Source organism: Kryptolebias marmoratus, linkage group LG3 (genome assembly GCF_001649575.2).
Source record: "Kryptolebias marmoratus isolate JLee-2015 linkage group LG3, ASM164957v2, whole genome shotgun sequence".
NCBI lineage: Eukaryota > Metazoa > Chordata > Actinopteri > Cyprinodontiformes > Rivulidae > Kryptolebias > Kryptolebias marmoratus.
In genome coordinates this window covers 16,424,576-16,448,526 of record NC_051432.1, presented here as the reverse complement: position 1 = coordinate 16,448,526, position 23,951 = coordinate 16,424,576, and the positions used below count along the sequence as shown (strand labels likewise).

At 41.9% G+C, this 23,951-nt stretch overlaps 1 protein-coding gene across 2 annotated transcripts in view; it reads left to right on the top strand.

The window, feature by feature from the left end:
• LOC108230652 (protein kinase C beta type) overlaps positions 1 to 23,951 on the top strand; it is a 39,090-nt gene that overhangs the window by 8,371 nt on the left and 6,768 nt on the right. For both annotated transcript variants that reach the window (XM_017407069.3, XM_017407060.3), the window contains exons 3-16: positions 9,228 to 9,310; positions 10,447 to 10,558; positions 16,013 to 16,141; positions 16,506 to 16,662; positions 16,978 to 17,112; positions 17,202 to 17,298; positions 17,392 to 17,532; positions 17,625 to 17,798; positions 18,452 to 18,543; positions 20,346 to 20,408; positions 20,501 to 20,639; positions 20,721 to 20,801; positions 20,880 to 20,987; positions 23,446 to 23,586. In XM_017407069.3, coding sequence (XP_017262558.2) covers positions 9,228 to 9,310; positions 10,447 to 10,558; positions 16,013 to 16,141; positions 16,506 to 16,662; positions 16,978 to 17,112; positions 17,202 to 17,298; positions 17,392 to 17,532; positions 17,625 to 17,798; positions 18,452 to 18,543; positions 20,346 to 20,408; positions 20,501 to 20,639; positions 20,721 to 20,801; positions 20,880 to 20,987; positions 23,446 to 23,586 — 1,652 coding nt within the window. The remainder of the gene's footprint in view (positions 1 to 9,227; positions 9,311 to 10,446; positions 10,559 to 16,012; positions 16,142 to 16,505; positions 16,663 to 16,977; positions 17,113 to 17,201; positions 17,299 to 17,391; positions 17,533 to 17,624; positions 17,799 to 18,451; positions 18,544 to 20,345; positions 20,409 to 20,500; positions 20,640 to 20,720; positions 20,802 to 20,879; positions 20,988 to 23,445; positions 23,587 to 23,951) is intronic.

Sequence of the window (23,951 nt, the reverse complement as noted above, 5' to 3'; positions counted from 1 at the left end):
GTGAATTAGAAAACGCTCTCTACAGTTTCAGATTAATGCAAAGATTCTGCAGCGTTACTGCAGGGCTAACTCGGGACATCCGCTCAGCAGCTCGCTGTGTCTTCACCTCTGAGGGCCCCCTGCGTCATGATCGGATCTCAATTTGTGCTCGGGGAGCTGCGTGACCCCGAGCCTCCAGTCCCGCCGACTGCAAGAAAAAAGGTTTGATTCTGACCAGACTGATGAGCTAATGGCTAGTCCGGCCAAGGCCAAGACTACCGTTGTAAAACGGCTCCATTCTCAAATGTTTGACAGTGGTTCATATGAACATTATTTTATAAACATTTACATTACTGTTAATTTACACAACGTAGTTACTGTTGATAGCAGCAGCAGCTAGATGTAGCACTTCCAGAAAAATCTGGGACTTTCCCAGCAGGACTATCAGAACATTTCTGCCAGAATAACAATTCAATGTGAAAATAACAGTGTTAAGATCTACGAAATGGATGTTTGCATTAATGGCTTGGAAATCTTTGAGATGGGGGTTGTTTAGAACTGCAGTGATCCACTTTGGTCTCGGTTCGGACTGTTAGTTTCATTCTGACCACACTGACGAGCCATTTTTCCAAGTAATGGCCTTCAGAGAGCTGTTTACATCAATTAAGTGTTCACCACCTTTCCACAGAATTCCACTTTAAAAGCTTTACATAATCCCTTTAAGCAGTTTCCGTTGTGATGCCAACAGAGGAAGAAATTATGCTTTAATGTTTATTCCTTGACAAACTGGTTTGTGTTTCCATTAAACTTCAGCTGAGGACTGAACCGTGCCCATGTACCTGTAGAGCTGTGGTGCAACTTCTCATGCTGTTGGGTTCTTGCAGCACATGCAGGTTACTAAAAACAGCTCCATCCTTCCCTCAGAAAGTCCGGGTTACTTCCTCTAATATTTTACATGTGACACAAGGGTCGTCAGGAGGTCGGGTTCCTCCGCCGCAGCGTTTACCAGAAGAGAATACAGCAGAATTAGGCTCCTGAATTTTAAACCGGAGGTTAGAAAGTTTGAGTTGGACTCTGTAACCTTTTCTCCAGGCCCCTGACAGAAGTGAGTTTATGTTCCTGTAGAGACAAGACAACAAAAGCTGAAGTTAATCAGCGTTTCCTCACCCACTGAGATCATTTTGAGTAGCTGCAGGTGTGTGACTGATACTCGCCTTTATAGCTGCACCAAAAAGCGACGGAAGTGAAACGCGTGTCTTTCTGTGAGTTTTTTTTTTTTTTTTTTTAATATAATCTGCTTCACACCTCATTGCTGTCCACACACTTTGTAAAATCTGCTTTTCAACCTTTTGGGGTTTTTTTTCCTCACTGATTTCAGTAATCTACATTTTTTAAGGGTTGGAATTGGGCTCTATTATTTGCCCCCATGATGGACAAACCACTTGAAATAGAGAAGTTATTTTTTGATATTAGAAGCAATAACCAATTAATGAGTTCCTACAATCTAAACTAATATAAACAGCAAAACTCCAAATGTTATAGATGACCTATTTAAAAATGGGTCCATAACCCATTACATTTAATGAATACAGACCGCAGTGTGTGGGCAATATTATCGAAAACCGCTGCTAAGAATTTTTGCATATTTCTTTTTAATCCAAAGTATTTGTTTATTCAAATTAGATTGTTTTTCGCTGTATCATACAGACAAGCTGAAAATATTTTTTTTACCTGTGAAAATGCTGTTTTCAGGTCACCAGTCCGTCACTGGACCACACATCAACAAACCAGATAAACATCTGTGCAGAATCGCTGTCAAGATTCTCCAGTTATCCTAAATTTCATGTTTTCGGATTTTGAGGGACCCGGAGAAAACGACACAGGTAGAGAGAAAAAATGCAAACTACACAGAAAGGCCCCGCCTAGGGGTCAAAAACTTTAGTTTACGACTTGTTTCATTAACTTGTTTTAGAGGCATTTAGATCTACAGAAGATCAAGTCAGAAACTTTAGAGCAGGGCTGTTGAGTTAAATTCCTGAAAGGAGCTCAGGAGCCAAACATCCAGCAATTATTGTCATTATGTAAATTTAATTTACGCTTTTAAAATCGAGCCTTATTTTAAATGAACTCATTGGCAGGCGGACTAAGTTGTGTTGCCCTGTCATGGATAATCTGATACAACAGGATCTGAAGGAAATACTTGAGTTCAGCTGTGGGCCGGCTGTGGTCCCCGGGCCTTCAGTTGAAAAGCCCTGCTTTAGTGCATGAATTGATGTGTCTTGAGCCACGAGGCACAGAGTCAAGTCTTTGCATTAGATCGATGGGAGGATGGATGCCTTTATTAATCTCTGAAGGGAAATTTGGTTGTCATAGCAGACAGGTACATTAAGGTACTAATGCAGCATAAAGTGCTGTAGTACACACACACACACACACACAGACACACACACACACGCACGCACACACAGAATATACAGTAGAGTAAAGTATGTTAATGAAACTAGCATCCCTTGAAGAAATGCCTATCCGCTCTCATCTTGCATGCCAAAGTTTTAAACAAAGATGTCTCATGATCTGTCAGTGCTTGCACTGCGTGTTGGGCATGACTCTCAGCTACTACCACACCAACTTCTAGCTCAATATCTGTAAAACTGACGTGAGTTATAGCCCCTTTTTTGTTTGCTAGGGTCAGGTAGTTGTGGTGACCATCTTGAATCAGGTTGACTCTTATCCAGTGATTCCTTTCTGAGAGTTTCGTTAAAATTCATTCACTGGTTCATGAGATATTTTGCTAACAGACAGACAGATGAACACAGAGGCGGCACGCTAGAAGAATAAAATGGGTGAAATGTTCAAGCAGGGCAGACCTTTAAGCAGACCTTCTTGCATCATGCGCAGTTTAACAGAGCAGGCAATCACAATAATTAAGGATCTGTACCTAAAACAGCTCGATGATGTCATTAGTAAAACCTATTTCAGTCCCGCCATTTTACGTCAAAGGGGTTCATGTGAAAATGGTCTCGTTTAACCCCATTGTCCCCCAGGTTTGGTCTTAATGAGATCAGTTTTAGTTTTAGGGTTTGAAGTGTGCAGTAGGTGGGAGCAGTCAGCATCTTACCTGCAGTGGACAGCTAGGGATGTGAAGTGAAGAGTAGGTAAATGGATGCAATTTTGGATTCAGATTCATGACTTTTTTACATTTTTGCCTATTTATTTAATGATTCAGGCAACTGTTTACAGGTAAATCAGGTCCAGTTAAAACTGCACAGCTGTGTTTGGGAATGAAGAATATTTTTCTTTCACAACTTTTCTGAGAAAGAGGGTTTCTCAATAGGTCTGTAACAACAATAATTATTGTCAGTGAATTGCATTGGGTCATTTCTTTGCTTTCTCGTATTGGCAGTGTGTCGGGACACATATCGTATTGGCTACAGATTGGAGTTGCACAGCCCTTGTTAACAGCCATTGGATCATGGCTGAAAGAAGCAGATCCCGGATACAAGCGGCTGAAATGAGCTTCCTTCGTAGGGCAGCCGGGCTCGGCTGCAGAGATAATGTGAGGAGCTCCATCATCCGGGGGGAGCTTTGAGTAGAGCTGCTGCTCCTTTGCATCGAAAGGAGTCAGCTGAGGTGGTTCTGGTGTCTGATTAGGACACCTCCTGGGCGCCTGCCTTTGGAGGTTTTTCCGGCGTGTCCCACTGGGAAGAGACCTCGGTGCAGACCCAGAACTCGCTGGAGGGATTATGTGTCCTCTCGGGCCTGGGAACGCCTTGGGATCCTCCAGAAGGAGCTGGAGAGAGTCGCTGAGGAGAGGGAGGTTTGGGTTTCTCTTCTGGACCTGTTGCCTCTGTGACCCGACCACAGATCAGCAGTAGAAGATGGATGAGAAATTCTCATGACGTAGTCGAACTAACAGCTACTCACAGCTGTGAAACAATTCAAAAAGTGAATGCTAAATTAAATACTTCTGTGCCTTGTCACTTCTGTATGAGGCAGTTGTTTACTTCACTGTTGCAGACATATGCCCTTTTCCCTTGGGCTCCCTTTTCCAGCGCGGGTTCAGAGGCTTTCCGTTGGGTTATCCTACTCCATTCTTAGCAACTACCCGGACGAGGTTCCAGGCAAGCCGATGAGTTCACGTGAGCAGACTGCAGGCCATTGATTGGCCAGGGAGTCACGTCACTGTTATTGTTGGACGACATCAGAGCAGGCTTGTCATGTCGATCCTGTCCGCTTTGAGGTGACATTCAGCTGTATGGATAATCATCAAGGCGGGTCACGCTACACTCAACAATCCAAGTCCCTGATAAACATGATGGGTCATTTAGGACAGCGGTTCTGAAAGTTTGGGTCAGGACCTCACTGTGGGTCATGTGACACCAGTGGACGGTCTTTGTGTCATTTTTAAAAACCAAAGTAAATTTAAATATAAATGCAGATGTATTTTTGGACTTAACTGTTACCAGAGAGAGAAACGATAAAAAAAAACATTCTTTTTGTCTTGTTTTGTTGAGGCTGTATATGTTCTCCCAGGTTTTTATGTTTTAAAAATTATTATTTAGCTAACTTTGACTACATCAACCAGTAATAGTTGGGGTCACTAAGGTCAAGAGCAAAAAAGATTGATATCTTCTGAATCATTATTGTTGCCTGCCAACCATGAAAAGTGGGCAGTTATGTAATTTCCTATGAGTGTGTGTGGACATATTTGAGTGAAACTCTCTGCATGTAATCATTTGATGAAACACCTACAACCGATTAACTTTTGGAGTCGAGATGGCCGCCACAGCAGCTTGATCTTAGCTGACACAAACATTATTACAACTCGGTTTATTTTACAGATATCGAGCTAAAATTGGGTGGGGTAGTAGCTGAGAGTCATTAACAGCACATGCCCTGAGTGCTACACATTGCACCTTTGTTTAAAACTTTGTTATGCAGAGCGGCGGGCGACATGCATTCCTTCAAGCACCGCTGCTCAGGGTTCGAGCAGGAATGATGTGCTGGTGACAGAGTTCAGAATGAAATCTCAGTTTGTAAGTAATAAAACCAGATGGAAGTTATTGCTTTGTAGTTGCTTCTTAATTATACCCAACAGATTTTTGGATTTTATGAATCAGATTTTATTTCATTATGTAACAAAGATTTGGCAGAGGGTTTCTTTTTTTTTTTTGTTTTAACAGCTTTCCGAAGGTGATGTGAACACTCACTTTGGCAAAAGCAGTTCGTAAATGGAGTAAAATGATGTGAATGCTGCTTCAGGAGCCATTCAGTGGCAGCCACCTCTGTTTATTCAGGCGTGTTGAGGCTTGAATTGTGATCACAAGCGTCTCTGTCAGCGGAGTGTATACTGGTAATCATCCAAGATGGAGGAATTTCCCTCCTGTTGATGTGAAACTGTCGGCCTGCTGGTATTCTGGTGGGTCCTTTTTTTTTTGGGTCGGTTCTGATTTGTGGTTAACGCTGTCATTCAGACGAAACGGGGCGGCGTGCGTTGCTTGGACTGTAGGGCTCAGCCCGGTTGCTAGGCAACAGAGCGAAGACCTCCTCGCCAGGTCACTAGGCCTGTCTTTCAGTGGCGCGTGTGTGCGTGCGTGTGTGTGTGTGTACTCACGCTAATATTTTGCGTGTGACGGACAGATTTATGAGCGAAGGGCTTTGAAGTGAAACTGCAGTTTTCACTGTTTTCTGCTCCTTCAGTTCTCTCTGTTTTCTCTGACATGCTGCAAACACACAAATAAATCTCCACCCCCTCAGAAACCCAGCTGTGCCCGCATCCCTACACACACACACACACACACACACACACAAATTCCTAAATCTGCCCCTGCAAGGACCCTCATTGGAAAAATGCAGTCCCAGATCTCTCACTTGTGCCATAATAATCACACTTATGTGCATAAAGCGGCTCTTATTTTTGCTCAAATCTAAACTCGATTCAGTCTCGAACCCTCAGATTGACTCTGAAGCCTTTTAAGCACGTTGAAGTTCTGTTTAGTCAGAGTCTCCCCATTTCCCCAAAACGTTCTCACTTCCCAAGTGAGAACACTTGGTTTTGTCTTCTCAAATGTCGACAGACTTCTTCTATTTTACTCTCAATATCTGGCCCAGCTTCCTCTCTTTCTGTTGTCTGTCTTTCTTTCCTATTTTAGTCGCTCTTGTCCGTCAGCTCATTTTCATTGTGCAGGGCTTCCTATGGTCAGAGTTAAACCAAACTTCACCCCGAGCCAGCGCTGTGACTGAGCTCAGATCGGCTGATATGATTTGCTCCTCGGCCCCCGGACGAAGACAAACGCGCAAAGTCTCCGTTACTTAACTTCATGAAACCTGTGGAAAGTGTCCGCGGTTGCCACGGCACCTCATGAAAATATTATGAGAAGGTGAATAATTAAGGTTAAAGCTGAGTAATGTCACCCCGTGTGTGTTAGTGTATTTGCTAAAGAACTGGCTCAGGTTGCAACATGTTAATATTTTTATGATGCCTGATGGAAACGCAAACTGAGCGGCGTCTTCGCTGCCTTTTTAGATGTTGCGAGTCGTCGTGTTGTGGAAGTGGTTTAAATCGGCACTGTGCAATATTTTCTGTTGGAGTACAGCTGTAACATGAGGTTACACCACAGCCGTGCAGCTGTTGACCTGGTCTATTTATCCTAACGCAGGGTTAATACTGGTGCCACTCATTTGTATTATTCATTATCTTATGCTTATAAAGAGCCAGAGTCAAACAAACTCAACAATGAGTATTTCAAACAAAGTTAAGTCAAAGGTTTAAATTTACCCAACCTAATTTTTGCATCATGTTGGATTGAATGTCCCAACTTTAAGTCATTGTTTAGTCATTTGTGGATTTAACGGTTTCATTTTTAGCACGTCTTTGGAAACTGAAGTGTCCTCCCAGCTTTGAGCCGATTGCTCAGCATGTTCCTGAAATCAGCCCATTTCCAGCCTGAAGGGCTTGACCAACCAACGCTGAAAACTCTGAGTTAGATGATTTTTTTTCTCAGTTCTCAAACACACCATAGCTAATCAGCTAATTCACATTAGCACACAGTCATCTGTGTGGCCGTTTTGTGGCGACAAGATTTCGTTATCAGTTTGTAATATCTGGAAGATGTTGAAAGTAAACTTAAGTGAAGCACAGAAAGTGTTGGAAGCTACAAAAAGGACGTATGAGTGTTTTACCTGACAGGTTAGCTTCTAGTTATACAGAGCTTATATTCAAGTGTAGCCTACTAATTATTCAACAATAAATCTCACACATCTAGCACATTTAAAAACAACAGGGGTGTGCACACAAAAGGTGCAGAAACATGCAAATAAAGGAGACAATTAAAACAATAATAAAATGCAAATCAAAAAGCACAATAATAAAATGCTGTGAAACGAAAATAAAAGATGTCATAACTCGGTCTGAGTCTTGAAGCAGGTTTTGAAGCGTTGGTGACGTCCTAAAGTGAAATCTGCTCCAGAGTTTAGGCGGAGCGTCAGGAAGAGCCGCGACCTCCTCGGTACATCCGGGAGCATCTGCTCGCCTGACCTCCGTCACCTTCTGAGGAACGCACGGCGTCAAAACATCTGACGGGCAGGAAGCAGCCGACCTGTTCAGTGGCTTAAAAGCAAGCGGTAACTGAAATCCACGGTGAGCCGATGGGAGATGAGACGGCGTCGTGCTTACGTCTCATCGGCCAGGAGTGGAGCAGCAGCGTTTTGGACGAGGGAGAGCAAAATAAAAGCTGCTGCAGATGAAGGCTTAATCGTTCTTAATTATTGAACGATTTAACGGTTTAACTCATTAGACAGTAAATCGTAGTTTTTTTCCAACCCAGATATGATCAGATATGTTGGACACGGCTGTCTTGTAGTGTTTGTTTTTAGATGTTTATTTTTATGCTTTAAGGAGTATAAAAAATAAAAGGTTAGGAAGCTAAAACCTTCCGTTTGGATTTTATTTGTACAAGTATCTGTTCGTTAATCTTGAGGTGATTGTTTCCAGTGACAGAAACAAAAATCTGTGAGTCCGTTCTGCTTTAGAGGAACTCTAAGCAGGTTTTTATTTACTGTAAAAGTTTAATTTTAACTTTAACGTGTTTAGTATACTGTAGTTCAGTACTAGTTATAGTTCATACTATAGTTTAACAAAAATTAAACCAGCATTCTTAGAGGAATGCATATCTCTCTCCACCTGGTTTTAAACAAACGTCTCTCACAATCTGTTATTGTTCACGGCATGTATTGGTGATGACTCTCAGCCACCGCCACACCAAGTTTGAGCTCAATATCTGTAAAACGGACTGAGTTATAGCAATTTGTTTAGCTGGGGCGGCCATCCTGAAACAGGTTGACTCCAAAATCAGTTGCAGACGTACATCCAGGGATGCCTTTCTGAGAGGTTTGTTTAAATCTGTCCCGCGGTTGATGAGATATTTACTGAACAAACACGTGTTCACACACAGACAAGGGCAATGAATGACATTATGGGACATCTATCGTGGGAGCGGACGATAACTACTGTGTGTATTTTCTGCCGTGTGCTGTAGGTTTTGGAATGGTGAGGTCAGCCGGACGACCCTGTGGCCATTCTCACGCTTCAACTTGGTGAATTATTTGTGAAGAAAACATTTTGGAGGGTTTGGTTCCTTTGGCACTCAAGAAGCATTTGGGTAGAAGCGAGGCGTGGTTTGTTTATAGAATAAGAATGATGATGTTGACATCAGTGGGTATTTAGAGGCATCCATGATATCGATACAGGCGAGTAGAGAGATGTAAAAATCAGCAGAAGGCCTGTAACTTCTTATCAACACACACACACACACACGCTGAGCCACTTCTCATTCAGGGCTGCAGTGCACGTCTGAAACAAAGCGTCTGTCTGCACCGCGCTGAGGTGAACTGCGTCCCTTTCAGCCGCCACGTCTTTCAGCGACGTCAGACTGCCGCAAGGAGCTCGCTGCTAATGTGGGGAGTTTCCGGTGGCAGCTTTTATGTTATTAGGTGTAATTATGATACCAAGCATGATAGGGCTCCACTTAAAGTCATCGGTTCTGCAGAAGAGAAAAAAAAGGCTATTTGTGGAACGAAAAACAGATGTGAACGTCTGAAATCGAAGTTGCTTCTCGTGAAATGAAAAATGTCAGAGAAGTTCCCTTTTTAAACGTCTTTGTGCCCCTAATTTGTTGCCGTATTTGGCATTTCATGAAACCAGAGGTAAAATGTTGTCTTTTTTTTTTTCTCTTCTTCTTCCTCCTCAGTGTGCTGTTTTGTGGTCCATAAGCGCTGTCATGAGTTTGTCACTTTTTCCTGTCCGGGGGCTGACAAGGGACCTGCGTCTGACGTAAGTACAGAAAGTTTACAAACACACCCACTCTCTCGATCTTGAAAAGCCGTTGCGCTTGAAGATGTTTTTGGGGACGGAACTGAACTAAATAAAAAATGGAGGACTTAACGGCGACACAGACCCCTCCTGTTGTGTTCAGGTTACATATTAAGTCAAGGATGTGGCTTGTTTTGCAGTTAAGTGGTGGTTATTAATAAAATGAGCCAGGTCAGCATTGGGTTTTTTGTTTGCATATGTGCTGCTGGATGAACCCACACACACACACACACACACACACACACACACGTACACACATGTACACACACACATATATACAAAGATGTAGACTTTGTCTGCTGTTGACAAATCCCCAAATCACATCAGGACATGCCAGTAAAGAGAGAATGTGCTGCCTGGCTGCTTCTGCTTAATGAACCAATATCTTTTTTCCTAAGTTGCAGACATTCTTTTAAGTCACAAGCTGACGTTTAATAATCCGTAACTCGGCTTTTGTTCGATTACAAGAATTCATGTTTAATCTTTTGGTTTCCCTCTAACGTCACACAGCCTCTTTTCCATGTTCCTCCACTCAAAAGGCTTCTTTTTGCTCAATATTGAAAATATATGTTTACCAAAATTGGATATATTTATGGTAATGCAGCTCTGTCTAACCAGTTTGTGCTTCAAGTTTGTGCCATTTAGGTAAAATATAAAGCTGCGACAAACAGTCTTGGAGAACTATTGTTTGTGTTGTTATGACACCAGTAAAACACTGAAAACGTAGTGGGAGCCACATTTTTTATTTTTTATTGGAACATAATAAAAGGACAATACATGTGTGTATATATAGATCAGTATCCAGAATGGGAGCCATATTTGTAATTATATAAAATTCAATGCACAGGGGACTCTGTATGGAAAATAAATTTAGCAAGTATCTACATGTGTGATCATAAAGAAGAACTCGCTGTTGAACATCATTTCACAGACATAAAAATGGATTTTCTTCTACCTTTTAGTGAGTCAGTTCATAAAAATAAAAGTTTAAAGGAGTAACAGACAGCAGTTTTAAATCATTGCAGTCTGTACGGATGCAGCAGCACTTCTGTTTTATTACGGACATCAGTCGTGTCTTCTCTCTGTTTTCCCTGCAGGATCCTCGTAGTAAACACAAGTTCAAGGTCCACACGTACTCCAGCCCCACCTTCTGCGACCACTGTGGCTCCCTCCTGTACGGGCTGATACACCAGGGCATGAAATGCGACCGTACGTACGCAAATATCCCCATCTGTGTTTGTTTGAGACTGTTGCACAACTTAAGGCTCCGTCATACTCTAGAAGAAGTCAAGAAGTCTGTTCGCAGTTGTGAGATGTTTGTTTTCTCACACGCCTTTCATCATCCACGAGACACTCAGATCAGAACTCCCAGAAAGCTCCTCCTGCAGCATTAAAACGGCTTTCTTGCCGCCGACTCCTTGTACAGATTTTGCTTCCCTTATGGCGACCAGACATGTTTATTAAACGGATTGAGACAGTACACGCCGTTTAGCATTTGTGAATTTGACGGTGCACAACAATGAGTGAACGAAGGGAACGTGTCCCTTTGCTGCCTGGCCCGAGGTGCACTTCCTCCCGGCCACCACAGCCACGAAGAGCCGCCTGTGTCTCTGTGTGATCTTTTGAAGCTCATAGGTTTCTAAGTTTTGCTGGAACAGTCGTAAAGACGGCTGTATTTTCTAACAGCCTCCAGCTGCTTCTCAGCGGAGCAGTAGAAACAAAATGACTCCATTAAAGCTCATTGGTTTTTACTCACGAACACATAAACACGCCCACAACAAGTGCTGACCAATCGCACAATACTTGGTGCAAACCCCTGCGACAAGAAGTTCAGCCTGGGCCTTGTGTCACGATGCGGCAGACGAAGCTGCTACGAGAACAAAATGACGCAATCTTCGTCACTCAACCGCATGAATGAAAGCCAGCTTTGTGACTTCTCATGGAGTTTGTCTTTAGAGGCCGCGGCTGGAGGGTGTCATTTTAAACAGTTCTGAGGTCTCAGCACTGCTTAAACTCTGTTACCAGTTTTCTTTTCCAGGGTCATGTGGCTAATTTTAACAAACGGTGATCTAGAACAACAGCAGGTGTGTGGCAGGTGTGACTAAGTACTGAGAAGTAAAAGATTCAAACTATGTAGCTTCAGCTGAGTACCCACCCATGACTGTACAACAAACTCTTATTGAAATTATTCAGTCTCTTATTTAACAATTAACCAGGCAAAAGCCCCACCACACCGAAGAACTGCTGCTACAGAATATGTAGAAGTAAGAAGGAAGCTCTGTCTTTTGGAAGAAGAATGAGCTAATTTAGAAAGTTTTTTTTCTAAAAGGGGTCCAATAAAGGAAATAAAATGGAGTTCATAAAGCAACACACTGCACTCATAGACCTTATGTACAAATACCTTCATGTGATGCTTATAGTTGTTAATTTTAGCTCAAGTTCTATCAAACTGCTTTGTCGTCACTGTCCTAAAATAAAGTGATTGTTGTCAGAATGTTCCCTAAACTTGACGTCTCGTATTTCCGTGAGATTGGGCCTCAGATTCAGGCGTTTACCGCATTTAATTTCACAGCATTCTGGGGTTTTTTGCACGTTATTTTAAATGTCCTGGCGGCGGAGCATTCGTTGAATTCAGATAGATCAAATGCGTGGCTTGCACCAGTTCACGGTGTGATTTCTGATATTCCTTCAATTATGTCCTGTTTGTCGACACAAACAGGAAGTGCATCGCTGCACAGCTGCGTTCAGCCATGGCGGTCATTATCTATAGTTCCTCGTTGTACCTACGAATAACGCTCAGTATTTGATGGACTTTGACTCAGCCTGCTTGTGACTGCTCATAGTTTACATACTTCACCATCATGTTTGGTGAAATATCAGCCCATTTACAAAAAAAACAAGAAACAAAAACAACTTTAGATGAACAAATCTAGATTTTATTTTACAACAAACAGACTACGGTGCTGAAGCGTTGTGTGGAAAACTGAGCACACCTCATGGGTTTATCAGCTTGTAGAGCCACCTTCAGCAGCTATATCTTTAACCTTTTGCTTTTTATCTGTTTCCTACATCGTCGTGGAGGAGTTTAGGTGCACGCCTCTCTTTAAAAGTTGCTCATGTCTCAAGTTATTCAGAACTCGCCGAGGCCTCCCAGTTAGACGAAGTCCGGACTCTAATTGGGTTATTAAAACGCCTCCAATCTTTCCTCTTTCAGAGACGTGTTTGTAGATTTGCTGCTGCTCCTTTAAGTTGTCATCCTGTTCTACGAACGGCTCGTCCTCCACCTCCACGGGCGTCACGTTTGACTTTTTGACTCTTAATTGTTCAGAGACATTTCTGACTAACTGCAGCAAACCTGAGCTGCGCTACTGGGATCTTTTTAAAGAAGCTTTTTATCTGTCAACCCTTCCAAAACAAGCCGTACTTGTTTAGTTATTCCATCCTCCCATAAAACTATAATACACAACAAGCTGAAGCCTGTGGCATTCCAGTTCCTGGTTGTTGTTTTGTTTGGGGGGGTGGACCTTAAAAGTAAACTTGTTGACATCTGCTTGTGAGGAAATTGGCAACTCTTACTCCAGCCAGCAGTCTACGTTTGTTTCACACTTGTGAATAATTTATTTTCTGCAGCATAATTACCTTTTTAAATAGTTTGAAAATGGCCTTATAATCCTTCTTGGATGGATGAGCAGCAGCAGTTGCTCTTCCAGGATTATTGTCATCCTTCCTCCTCCGTAGCGTTGTGTTCACGCCCACCTGGATGTTTCAGAGCAGCAAACTGCTCAAACATCTGCTTTCATAAAGAAAGAAAGAAAGCTGCTCAGTCCTGCTGATGATCAGTTAAATGAGTGCATTTAATTACCAGCACCAGCCCGCTACTTATCCTCCTTTAGTTTTATAAAAACAATAGGAGTGCACATTTTATCCTGATGTTATTTGAGGTTGTGTTTACCTAAATTTAAGACCTGATAAATATCAGAAGGTATTTTGTGTCTTGACATGTAAAATCAACTGGGTGCGTTTACTTTGACCTCTTATTAAGTATGTGGAAGCTTTAAAATCTTTCAAACCCAAATGGTGGAAAATAAATGCACTAATTTGATGCTTCAGCAGCGTCGATTTATCAAACAAAACAAGCTTTTCAGCACATTGCTTCACTTTCACACAGTTTTTGTCTGAACTGAGCTCTAGTCTAATCGGGGTTCAGACCCGTTTCTTCTGGTTATGGGTCTCAGATCCATTAAACCAGTCGTCACGCTCTCTAAGGTCCGTATTTCATGTTGGTCTCCTGTCTGATCTCTGAGCTCACCGAGTTTTTCTGCTTGGTGTTTGTGAGGGGAGCGGATCTGAAGCTGCATGAATGAACGGCGCTGTCGGTGCTCGCTCTGTTGGAGATGTGAGATAAAATTCATCAAAGGAACAGACAGCAGGAGATAAACATCTCACTCTCCACCTCTACAGGGCAACAACACCACCCACTGATCAGAGTGGAGCAAAATGATTGGCTTTGTGAATCACAGCTGTCTGCCATCTAGTGGACAAACTGAGCTCTCTGCCTTTGCTCGTCTTTTGAACATTTACTATTTTTTTACTTTATGTAATCAGTCTAAAATCTTCTCAAGCACTCTTCAGATTTTAATCAACTATAGCCAAATATCTGCTCTGCAAAAATGTATTTCTACTCAATTTTATTTTCATTTTACCCTTGTTTTTATAACCAACACTTACACATCTTTAAAAATTAGTGGAGTTTTTCTTTTTTTAAAAAGGTTTTTGCACACATGAACTCTTGGACTTCTCAATAGATCTAGATGAGGAAGTTTTTGAACAAGTCTGACCCAGATGAAGCAGGTCTTCGAAGAGGGGAAACTGATGTCTGATTGTGTGTGCGGAGGCAGAAGGTGCAGCAGATGGAGCGGAGAGGGGAGGCTCCTTCACCTGTCTCACCTGACTTAGAATCAAACAAGATTCAAATCCTTCCTTGCCGCTCCCATCTCGGTTCCTCTGCAGGAAGTTGTCTTGCAGTTAAAGCTCCTAATCTGGTGCAGAAAATAAAATGTGAGGTTTCTCTTAAACTGCGCTACGACTTTGAGATCTAATCCGTTTGCCACTTAGAGCCACCAGAACTCAGTTCAGCCGCCGCCTTTCTTTTTTAGCTCTCAAGAGATAATTCAGTATAACATCGGGGATTAATGCACCAAGTTTTGCAGAATAATTTCTGCAAAACTGCAACATTTAGCTGAAGGTTTATTTCCCCCTGCTTCATCTCTTAAGCCCCGTGTTTCCCGACTGATAGTAATCTGCGCAGTTATAATACAAGGCTGCTAATTCAGCTGCACATTCCTTTGTTTTTACTGCTCTTTGTTGAATCTCTATTACATATAAGAGGCTCCAATTATTCAACAGCTATACTGAAAACCGCTCTCCAGTCAAGCTCTTACAAAAGTGTTTTAAAATAGATTTAAGACACGTCTGTGGAGTAAAACTATCATTATAACGGCTCGTTTTTGCCTCTTTGTTTGCTTGTACTCAGTGATATCATGTAAGTGTGCACACGATTATCGTTACTTTAAAGGACAGTTCAGATCTTTTGAAGTAGGGCTCGGTGGGAACATGATCGTTCTGGCAGAAATGTTATGATATTCTTGTTGGAAGAGTTGCAGGCTGCTGCTGCTTCGGTGTGCAACAGGCCGCCGAAGTCACAGTTTGGTACAACGAGAAAAAGAAACGAATGCCAAACGCTCCTCTTTGTTTTTAATATGGACTGTGGCTCCCCCAGAAGCAAAAGCAACACAGAACTGAATAACATCCCCTTAATTTGAAAATATTAGAGCTGGGTGCTACTTTGAGAAAATGAGGCTTGATATTAGGGATGTTGAATAAATAATATAAAAGGTTGAGCCAGTATTTTTCAAAACATGGCTTATATGATAGAACTGCTTGCCATACCTGCATCTATTATACATAAAATGGTATTTTTCTCTGTTTTTTTTTTTAGATGGGGCTTTTAGCAAAATGCATTTGAATAAAAAGTATTTGTCATTTCACTGTACCCATTCAAAACGTCTGTACCAAACCATCATGGTACGAATACATGTACCGTTGCATCCTATTGCTGCTGCTGCTAAATGTGCAACAAACAACCACAGGATTCCATGGTGATCCCAGCGGGAATATTTTCATATTTCTACAGGAAGTTATCTTGGTTGCCCCAGAAGTGCAACAACTGCTTTCTTATTCTTGCAAATAACCAAAAAAGTTAATGTAAATAACCGTGTAATACAAAGTTGACTGTAATACGTGTTTTAGTTTTAAGTTTACGGTAATAAACCTGGGTCTAGGTGTTAACTCTTAGTTCTTTAAATAGTTTTCCAGTCGTTCAGTTCTGACTGGATTGATGAGGTATCTACGACAAGTCAGATATTTATCATTCATAATCTTTCCACAGAAACCTGCTGAAAAAGATCTGCTTTAGCCTTTTAATATTTAGCTTTTTGTGCTTTTACTGTAATGACCCCTTTTAATGTAGCAAAAACGTAAAAACACATTCTGGTAAATTTTAGTTTTTAATGTGGATTAAAGAACAGAACGTGATTTATAAAAATCGCCTTTTCTGCATATTTCACTCTTGACTGAATTGCTCTCTTGTTTTTCTGCGTCCAGATTGTATGATGAACATCCACAAGCGATGCGTCGCCAACGTCCCCAGCCTGTGTGGGACAGATCACACAGAAAGACGAGGACGCATCCAAATCTCGGCCCAGATCACAGACGAGACTCTGACCGTCACTAGTGAGTGCTCCCCGTCTCTCTGCGTTCACGTTTTTCGCTGTGACATCAACACGAATGCGAAGCGCTCTCTACGAGCCTGAGACTAAAGCTGGAAAGTCCATTAGTGGTTCAATGATTCAACGATTGACCCACATGTGCATCCACGTACCAGCTCTCTCCTACACAGCTGGGATTTGATTATAGAGCAGAAACTAAACTGTTGTTAGGTGTCGTCAGACCCAGAGTTATTTAGGGCACTAACATTTACAGGTTTACCTCTTTCTGTCCTCTCGAAAGGAAAAATTCTAAGTGTGTTTTGTCAGGAGGATTTTCCCCCTTCCTCTTAAATTTAATTAAACTGGCATTTATTTTTAACTCTTCACAGTCAAAGAGGCCAGGAACCTGGTGCCCATGGACCCAAACGGCCTGTCAGACCCCTACGTTAAGCTCAAGCTGATCCCGGACCCCAAGAGTGAGAGCAAGCAGAAGACGAAGACCATTAAATGTTGCCTCAACCCCACCTGGAATGAAACCTTCAATTTGTGAGACATCTCCTGTTCTGTCACATGCTGTTGGAGGAGTTTCAGATCCTTATTATTAGAACTTGGTTTCTTTAAAGTCTGTTGGCCTCATTTTCAGCCACATGAGCACAAAGTGGACCTGTCCTCATTCTTTCTAGTGTTTCTGCTCATTGTTATTCAAGCTTTTCTGGGTTACTGTGTCCTCTTAGAAGTAAAAAAAGTGTCATTTGCTGAGATGCCTATAAGTTTACAAAAGAAACAAGAGACTTGTCCTGATAAATGTATCGTTCATTTATAAAATGGTGTGTTGTCTTCATTTCTGCTGCTGTTTCTCAGTAACCTTAAAGAAAGCGACAAGGACCGCCGTCTCTCGGTGGAGGTGTGGGATTGGGATTTAACCACCAGGAACGACTTCATGGGATCGCTGTCCTTTGGGATCTCAGAGCTACAGAAACTTGGAATAGATGGATGGTGAGACGTTCAAGATGTAAATCTGGTCCCGTTGTGTGAATAACTCTGGGTTTTATCTGACACGGCTCCGTTTTCATCCTGGGCTTCAGGTATAAGCTCCTGTCCCAGGAGGAAGGAGAGTATTTTAACGTTCCCGTCCAGCCAGACGGAGAAGACGGCAACGAGGCGCTACGACAAAAATTTGAGGCGAGTTTTAGAGGAACTGGGATGCGAATTTGGATCCCGTTTGTTTGGTTGTTTGTTTATTTTACTTTCTCCTTGTGATTCCCAATCCTTCAGAGGGCGAAAGTGGGTCCAGGGAAGGCCACGGACTCCTCTTCCTCTTCGGTATGCAAATACGACAGCAACGGCAATCAGGACCGCGTCAAGCTCTCGGACTTCAACTTCATCATGGTTCTGGGCAAAGGCAGCTTTGGCAAAGTGAGGCTCGTTAGGAAAAACATGTTTTTTAACAGTGAGAACAGAATCACTGTTCACTCTGCAGCTCATTTGTTTTTTTGTTTTGTTTTCAGGTGATGCTGGCAGAGAGGAAAGGCACAGATGAGCTATACGCCATTAAAATCCTGAAGAAGGACGTGGTGATCCAAGACGACGACGTAGAGTGCACCATGGTGGAGAAGAGAGTTCTCGCTCTGGCTGGAAAACCTCCTTTCCTCACTAAGCTACACTCATGTTTCCAAACCATGGTGGGCAAAATTCAGAAATCTGTCAGATTGAAATCACAGTGGCGTCACTTTAATATTGTCCGCCGCCATTTAAGGCAGCAAAAAGCATCTGCATGAGTCTCTGTGTGTGCGTGTGCTTATCTGTCTGTTAGCAGAATTACAGGTCTCTCTAGTGAATGAGACTACATGTCTCGATGAGATTACCTGTGTAAATAAAAGTAAAAATTAAAAATATCTTGCGAATCAATTGATAGATTTTAATGAAACTCTCAGAAAGAATAAAAAAGAAATCTACGACTGATTAATTTTTGGAGTCAAAAAACACATTAGTTGCTGTAACCTGGTTAGTTTTACAGACATTGGGCTTAAATTTAGTGTGGTAGTAACTGCGAGTCATCCTCAATGAATATTGTAACAAATTACATGATATCTCACAATGTTATGCACACAGGTAATTACAAGATTTGACCAAAACAGCCATAAATCCATAATTTTTTATCATAGGATGATCTTGGTTTAAATAATTATCTTTCACTTGTATTTTTTACTTTCTTTTAAAGATATTTTCTTGTGAGTCATCTGTAAACCATTTACGGCACGTAAAGAGGTCTAAAACTGGCTGGATGTGTTTATCCTCTCGTTTTTCTGTCTCGTCTCTCAATCACTGCCTCCAGGACCGGTTGTATTTTGTCATGGAGTATATTAACGGAGGAGACCTCATGTACCAAATCCAACAGGTCGGCAAGTTCAAAGAGCCTCATGCTGTGTGAGTATTCACACAAACACACACACACACACTCATCCAACCGAGAAAAAAAGGTTCTCTTGTTTCATAAAAATGTTAAACGTGATTATTTTTCAAATGCATTAATTTTTAAATAATTATAGCCAGGATGTTTCAATTTGTTTGTGTATTTAGTGATAATGTTTTACTTGTCAGTGTCAACATAAAAAAAGCCTTTTTTTCACCACTGAAAGGCTCAGGTTGGTAGAAATTTTTGCCAAGTCTTTGGACATGATTTCTCCTCAGATAGATGTTATCATGTAACACTGAGATCTTGCAGGAGGCGAGTCGCTGCAAGAAAACAACAGATTGCACGACTTTCTGTTACGTAAAGATTTTGCAAACTTTGCTTCAGCAAAACGATGCGGCAGACTTTTGAAAAAGCTTCTCGCAAACTACCTCCTGTGCTCTGCGACGGTCTGTAGTGGTAAAACAAATAGGTGAAAGCACGCCTGTCTGAACATTTGCACTCCGCAGACTCGTAGCAGGGAACATTTTGGCGGGGATTAGCGCTGCCTGTCAAACGGGAACAGAAACCCTGTAGTGAAGCACCTTTGTGAGGAAGTCCTCCATGGAGACATATTTGTTGGCCTGGCTTCAGTGCACATGTTAACAGCAAAAAAACAACCATTTTCACAGAACTGAAAGCCGCCTCTTGGATTACACAGCGGCACTTTTGTTGCTCCTTGTTTTTGACGCTCTTATTCGATGCCGTTGAGAGTCAAGATTTGGATTATGAAAACTTTAAAACACGAGGCCGTAGGCGATACTGTGAAGAGTACATCTACAGCCGATTAAACCCCGTTCAAGATGGCCGCCACAGCTAAGCAGCGTGATCAAACACAAAACCGGCCACAACTCGGTCAGTTTTACAGGTGTTGAGCTAAATGTTGGTCAGGTGGTAGCTGAGAGTCGTCGCCAACACGTACTCCGAGCGCTGACTGATCACATGAGATCTGGATTTAACTTTCGGTCTGTTAGCAAAATATCTCATGAGCCACCGGATGAATTTTAGTGAAACTCCCAGAAAGTAAACATTAGATGGGCATCAGCTGATTAACTTTTGCAGTCATCTCAATTCAAGATGGCTGCCAAAGCCACCTGACCTCAGGAAACACAAAACTGGCTTTAACTCAGCCAGTTTTACAAATATTGAGCTAAAATGTGCTCATAGATCACACACGATCTCCCTACATCACGTGAGGTCGCATCATTCACAGTTTGACCAAAACAAATATAACACCGACATGTTTGAACAAAAGATGATTTTAGTTTGAAACTCTTGCATTAAAGATGGCGGGCGATATGCCTTCCTTCACCCAACAAGTTATTAAAAAAAAAAAGTTTGTTCACCAGTGTTAGACCACTCATAGCTTCTTTTCCTTCTCTTATCTACTTATTACTCTTTATGAAACTGTTTTTTTTTTTTTTTAATCCACTATCTGTTGCTCTTAGTGTCAGTGTTTTTGAAATAATCTGACAGGATGTTGCGTATACGTTGAAAGTTCAGTCTCCTGATAAAACCTTTTTATCACAAGACGAGATAGCGGTTATATTCTAACTTTATATTTCCTGTGTAAAGACATACGAAGCAACAGCGCAGATGCTCGTTGCAGTTCAACGCGTCTGTCTTTGCCCACAAAAACTGCGACGGTTGCCGTTCCTAAACCAGAACTATCCAACAGTTCTGAGAGAATTAGAAGAGCAGAAATGTGAGATTTTAGATCATCATCCAGGCCGCGTGAATGCACAACTTTTATTAACTTTTATTCCGTGTCGTTCAGGTTCTATGCTGCGGAGATTGCTGTTGGTCTGTTCTTCCTTCACTCCAAAGGCATCGTGTATCGGTGAGTTTGGGATCGCCTCCGAGTCGCAGCTCTCTAATAACGCCTCAGGGCACGGGGATGCGAGCCATGCGTCTGCCTGTGTTTGTGCGCAGGGACCTGAAGCTGGACAACGTGATGCTGGACTCCGAGGGCCACATAAAGATCGCAGACTTTGGCATGTGCAAAGAGAACATGTTTGACGGCGTCACCACGAAGACATTTTGTGGAACGCCAGACTACATTGCCCCGGAGGTGCGTGCTCACGTGGTGTCCGGAGCTTCGGGTTTGGTTATTTTTCCTCATCTGACTGAGACTCGGTTCTTCTCCTTGTAGATCATAGCCTATCAGCCTTATGGGAAGTCTGTGGACTGGTGGGCCTTTGGAGTACTGCTTTACGAAATGCTCGCTGGGCAGGTTTGTTTTACCTTCACTGTTTCCCGTCTTTCACCTTGGAGCGTTGAAACATGAGTACGTGCCTTTGCGCCTTTGCAGCCGCCTTTTGATGGTGAAGATGAAGACGAGTTGTTCCAGTCGATCATGGAGCATCACGTCTCCTACCCCAAGTCCATGTCCAAAGAAGCTGTTGCTATCTGCAAGGGGGTAAGAACACACACACACACACTGTTCTGCTTCAGAGGAACCCGACTTTCTTATAATAGTCTTAATACTGAGTCAGCGTTCGCACCTCTGTTTTCATGTTTAAAGTTTCTTCAGCTACTTCAGCTTGCCTGTCAGATGTTTAAGCCTTTCATATATCAAAACATTCAGCTCATTCAGGACATCATGGCTATGACATATGGTGTTTGTAACTTTTATACTTTTTGAAATATTCAACTTTATTTACTTTTTTCCTCCTCATTGAATTAAATAGAGAACTCTATTCAAATCTACTTAAGTAAACAAGCTTCCTTTTTAGCTTTTAGCTGCTGTTTTTGCTAGTTTTAGCTTGTAGCTACTTTTCTACAGATGTTAGTCTTTAGCTACTGTTTTGCTCATTTTAGTTTTGTTTCCTGATTGTTTTAATTTTAACACTTTGGTTTCTTTCTTCCAGGATTCTCTTCCTCCAGTCTTTCTTGTAATCTTTCAAACTGGTCTTGATAATAATTCAGGTTTTCTGGATTCAGGTTTCCTTTTTCGACTTTGGTTGCTTTTACGCTCACTTTCAGAATAAAGTTTTTGTTTGTTTGTTAAATCATTTAACTCTGACTAATGAATTATTCAGGCATAGGTCTCCTAAACTCATGAGGTGAACCAGTGTTGTGTCGACACAACATAGCAAAGACACATTTAAATTAGATTTTTAGGCACTTTATTACCTGAAATCTGTTACATAAACACAATTTGTTCCCATTTCTTTAGTTGAATCTATGGAAAATACTAATAATAACACATGTTGATGCATAAAATGATGTTTTAGCACCGACAAGGTGACACCTAACAAGGTTTTACCTGAAACCTTTGCATGTAGTAGCTGAAGTAGGAGCTTCATATGTTCATCATCTGATTTTTTTTCTTTTCTCCTCCACCTGTCCACTTTCCACTCAGTGGTCAAAGCGACAAAGCAGCCAAAGACGAACTTTAAAGACTGAAGAACGACAGATCGAAAACAATTACAAGAGTCTGGCGCCTTGGAAGCAAAATGCCTAAAAACTAGCCGAGTTTTACAATGTCTGCGCAGTACAGTGGTCACTTGTTAGAGGAGGTCATTTGTTAGTTTCAGTCAAACGTTGCGGTCAGTAGCGTTCAAACTAAGAGTGGGATACAGGCTTTTATATTGCAAGCTGAAAATTGCCCGTCAAGAGCGTCAGTGAGCATCTGTTAACCTCCTCACCCTTTTTATAAGCAGTCAAAAGACTGTTCAGCATGTTTAATCAGCGCTGAGTTGGTCGGTGAGAGATCGCTCTGTTCGCTTTAGCGAATGCACAGACAGGAAGGCAGCAGCGATGACAGAGAGCAAGCGAGGAACTAAACTCATCACGCCAAATATTTTATCATTCGTCATCTTTCGCTCCCCCAAACTAAGCAACTCTTTTCACAGGAACACGATCGTTTGTAGAAAAACAAAAATGAAGCTGACCGGTTAACCGTGATTCAGAAGAGGCTGCCCCTGGTTACTAAAATACGCAAAGAAAACAGCTTTTTTGGTTTGTTTTTGTGAATAACAAACAAATAATACGTGCTGCTGCCTCTTCTATGGTCCTCTCTTGGCAAATATTCACGTCAATGAGATAATTTAACCATTGGACGCTGATAAGGAGCCGAGTAACGAAGTTTGACTCATTTCAGTTTCCCTTCCAGCTGTATGGTTTTATTATCAGATATCAGTCGTAGTTGCTGCGGTTCTGCAAAACCGTTGGGTAAAATTATGCAGTTTCATAAATCCTTGAGCCCTGACAAAGTATTTTCTGTTCATGATAGCAAGCAACTGTAATCATCAGCCTTTCGGGTGGTAACTGCATGTGTTTGTATTTGTGTTAGTAAAATATCTCATGAACCAGTGGGCACATTTTGCTGAAACTCTCAGGGGGGAAAAAAAGCAACCAGTTGATGCACAAATGTTCAGATTTACAGCTGATTCAGTCGACCCTAGCAAACATAAAAATGGCAATAATTAACTGAGTTTTACAGACATAGAACTACGGTTTAGGGTGGTAGTAGCTGAGAGTCATCCCCAACACGTACTCCAGTGAGTAACAAATCAGGCAAAATTTTTGTTGAAAACTTTGGAATGCCAGGTGGCAGACAGTATGCGTTTCTTGCAAATGAACAATTACATGATCATCGAGAAAGGTGGACGAGAAACACATCAAGCACGCATAATTTTCTTATATTATTTAGAAATAGTTTAAATAGTCAACGAATAATTGTGGGAACACTGATAGTATTAAAGTGTATATAATTAACCCGAAAACTCTACACTGAAGAATTTTGTGCATTTTCAGACTGTAAAAACAATAAAACATCATCAGTGATTGTGACTGTAAAGTGTAAACAGACAGGTGGGAACTTATCTCACTGAGTGTGTGTGTTTCTTTGTGTGTGTGTGTGTGATTTTCAGCTGATGACCAAACATCCAGGTAAGCGTCTTGGCTGTGGTCCCGAAGGAGAAAGAGACATCAAGGAGCATGCCTTCTTCCGCTATATAGACTGGGAAAAGCTAGAGAACAAAGAGGTCCAGCCGCCTTTCAAACCTAAAGCTGTGAGTATATCACACACGCACACACACACACACACACACCCACACACACACACGTTTAACCTGCCACTCCTATCCACTTCCACATGTTTGCCTTAGACATTATTCACCACAAGCTTAGTGAAGCCCTGAGGTAAGTTATAGAAAAGGTCGCTCATCACTGAAACACAACCATCCCCTCCCATTGGTCACTACTCTGACACGTGCACAGCTGAGGCTCGTCAGTGTAGTCACCAATGATGAAGCTGAGATGTCACTGCTTTCATTTGGACCAATGGAATTCCACAGTTTTTGGCTGTGAGTGATTTGATTGGTTGATGCCATGTTTTAGTTGTATTTCTCTTTTTTCTCTTTTTGTCGTTGTCGTC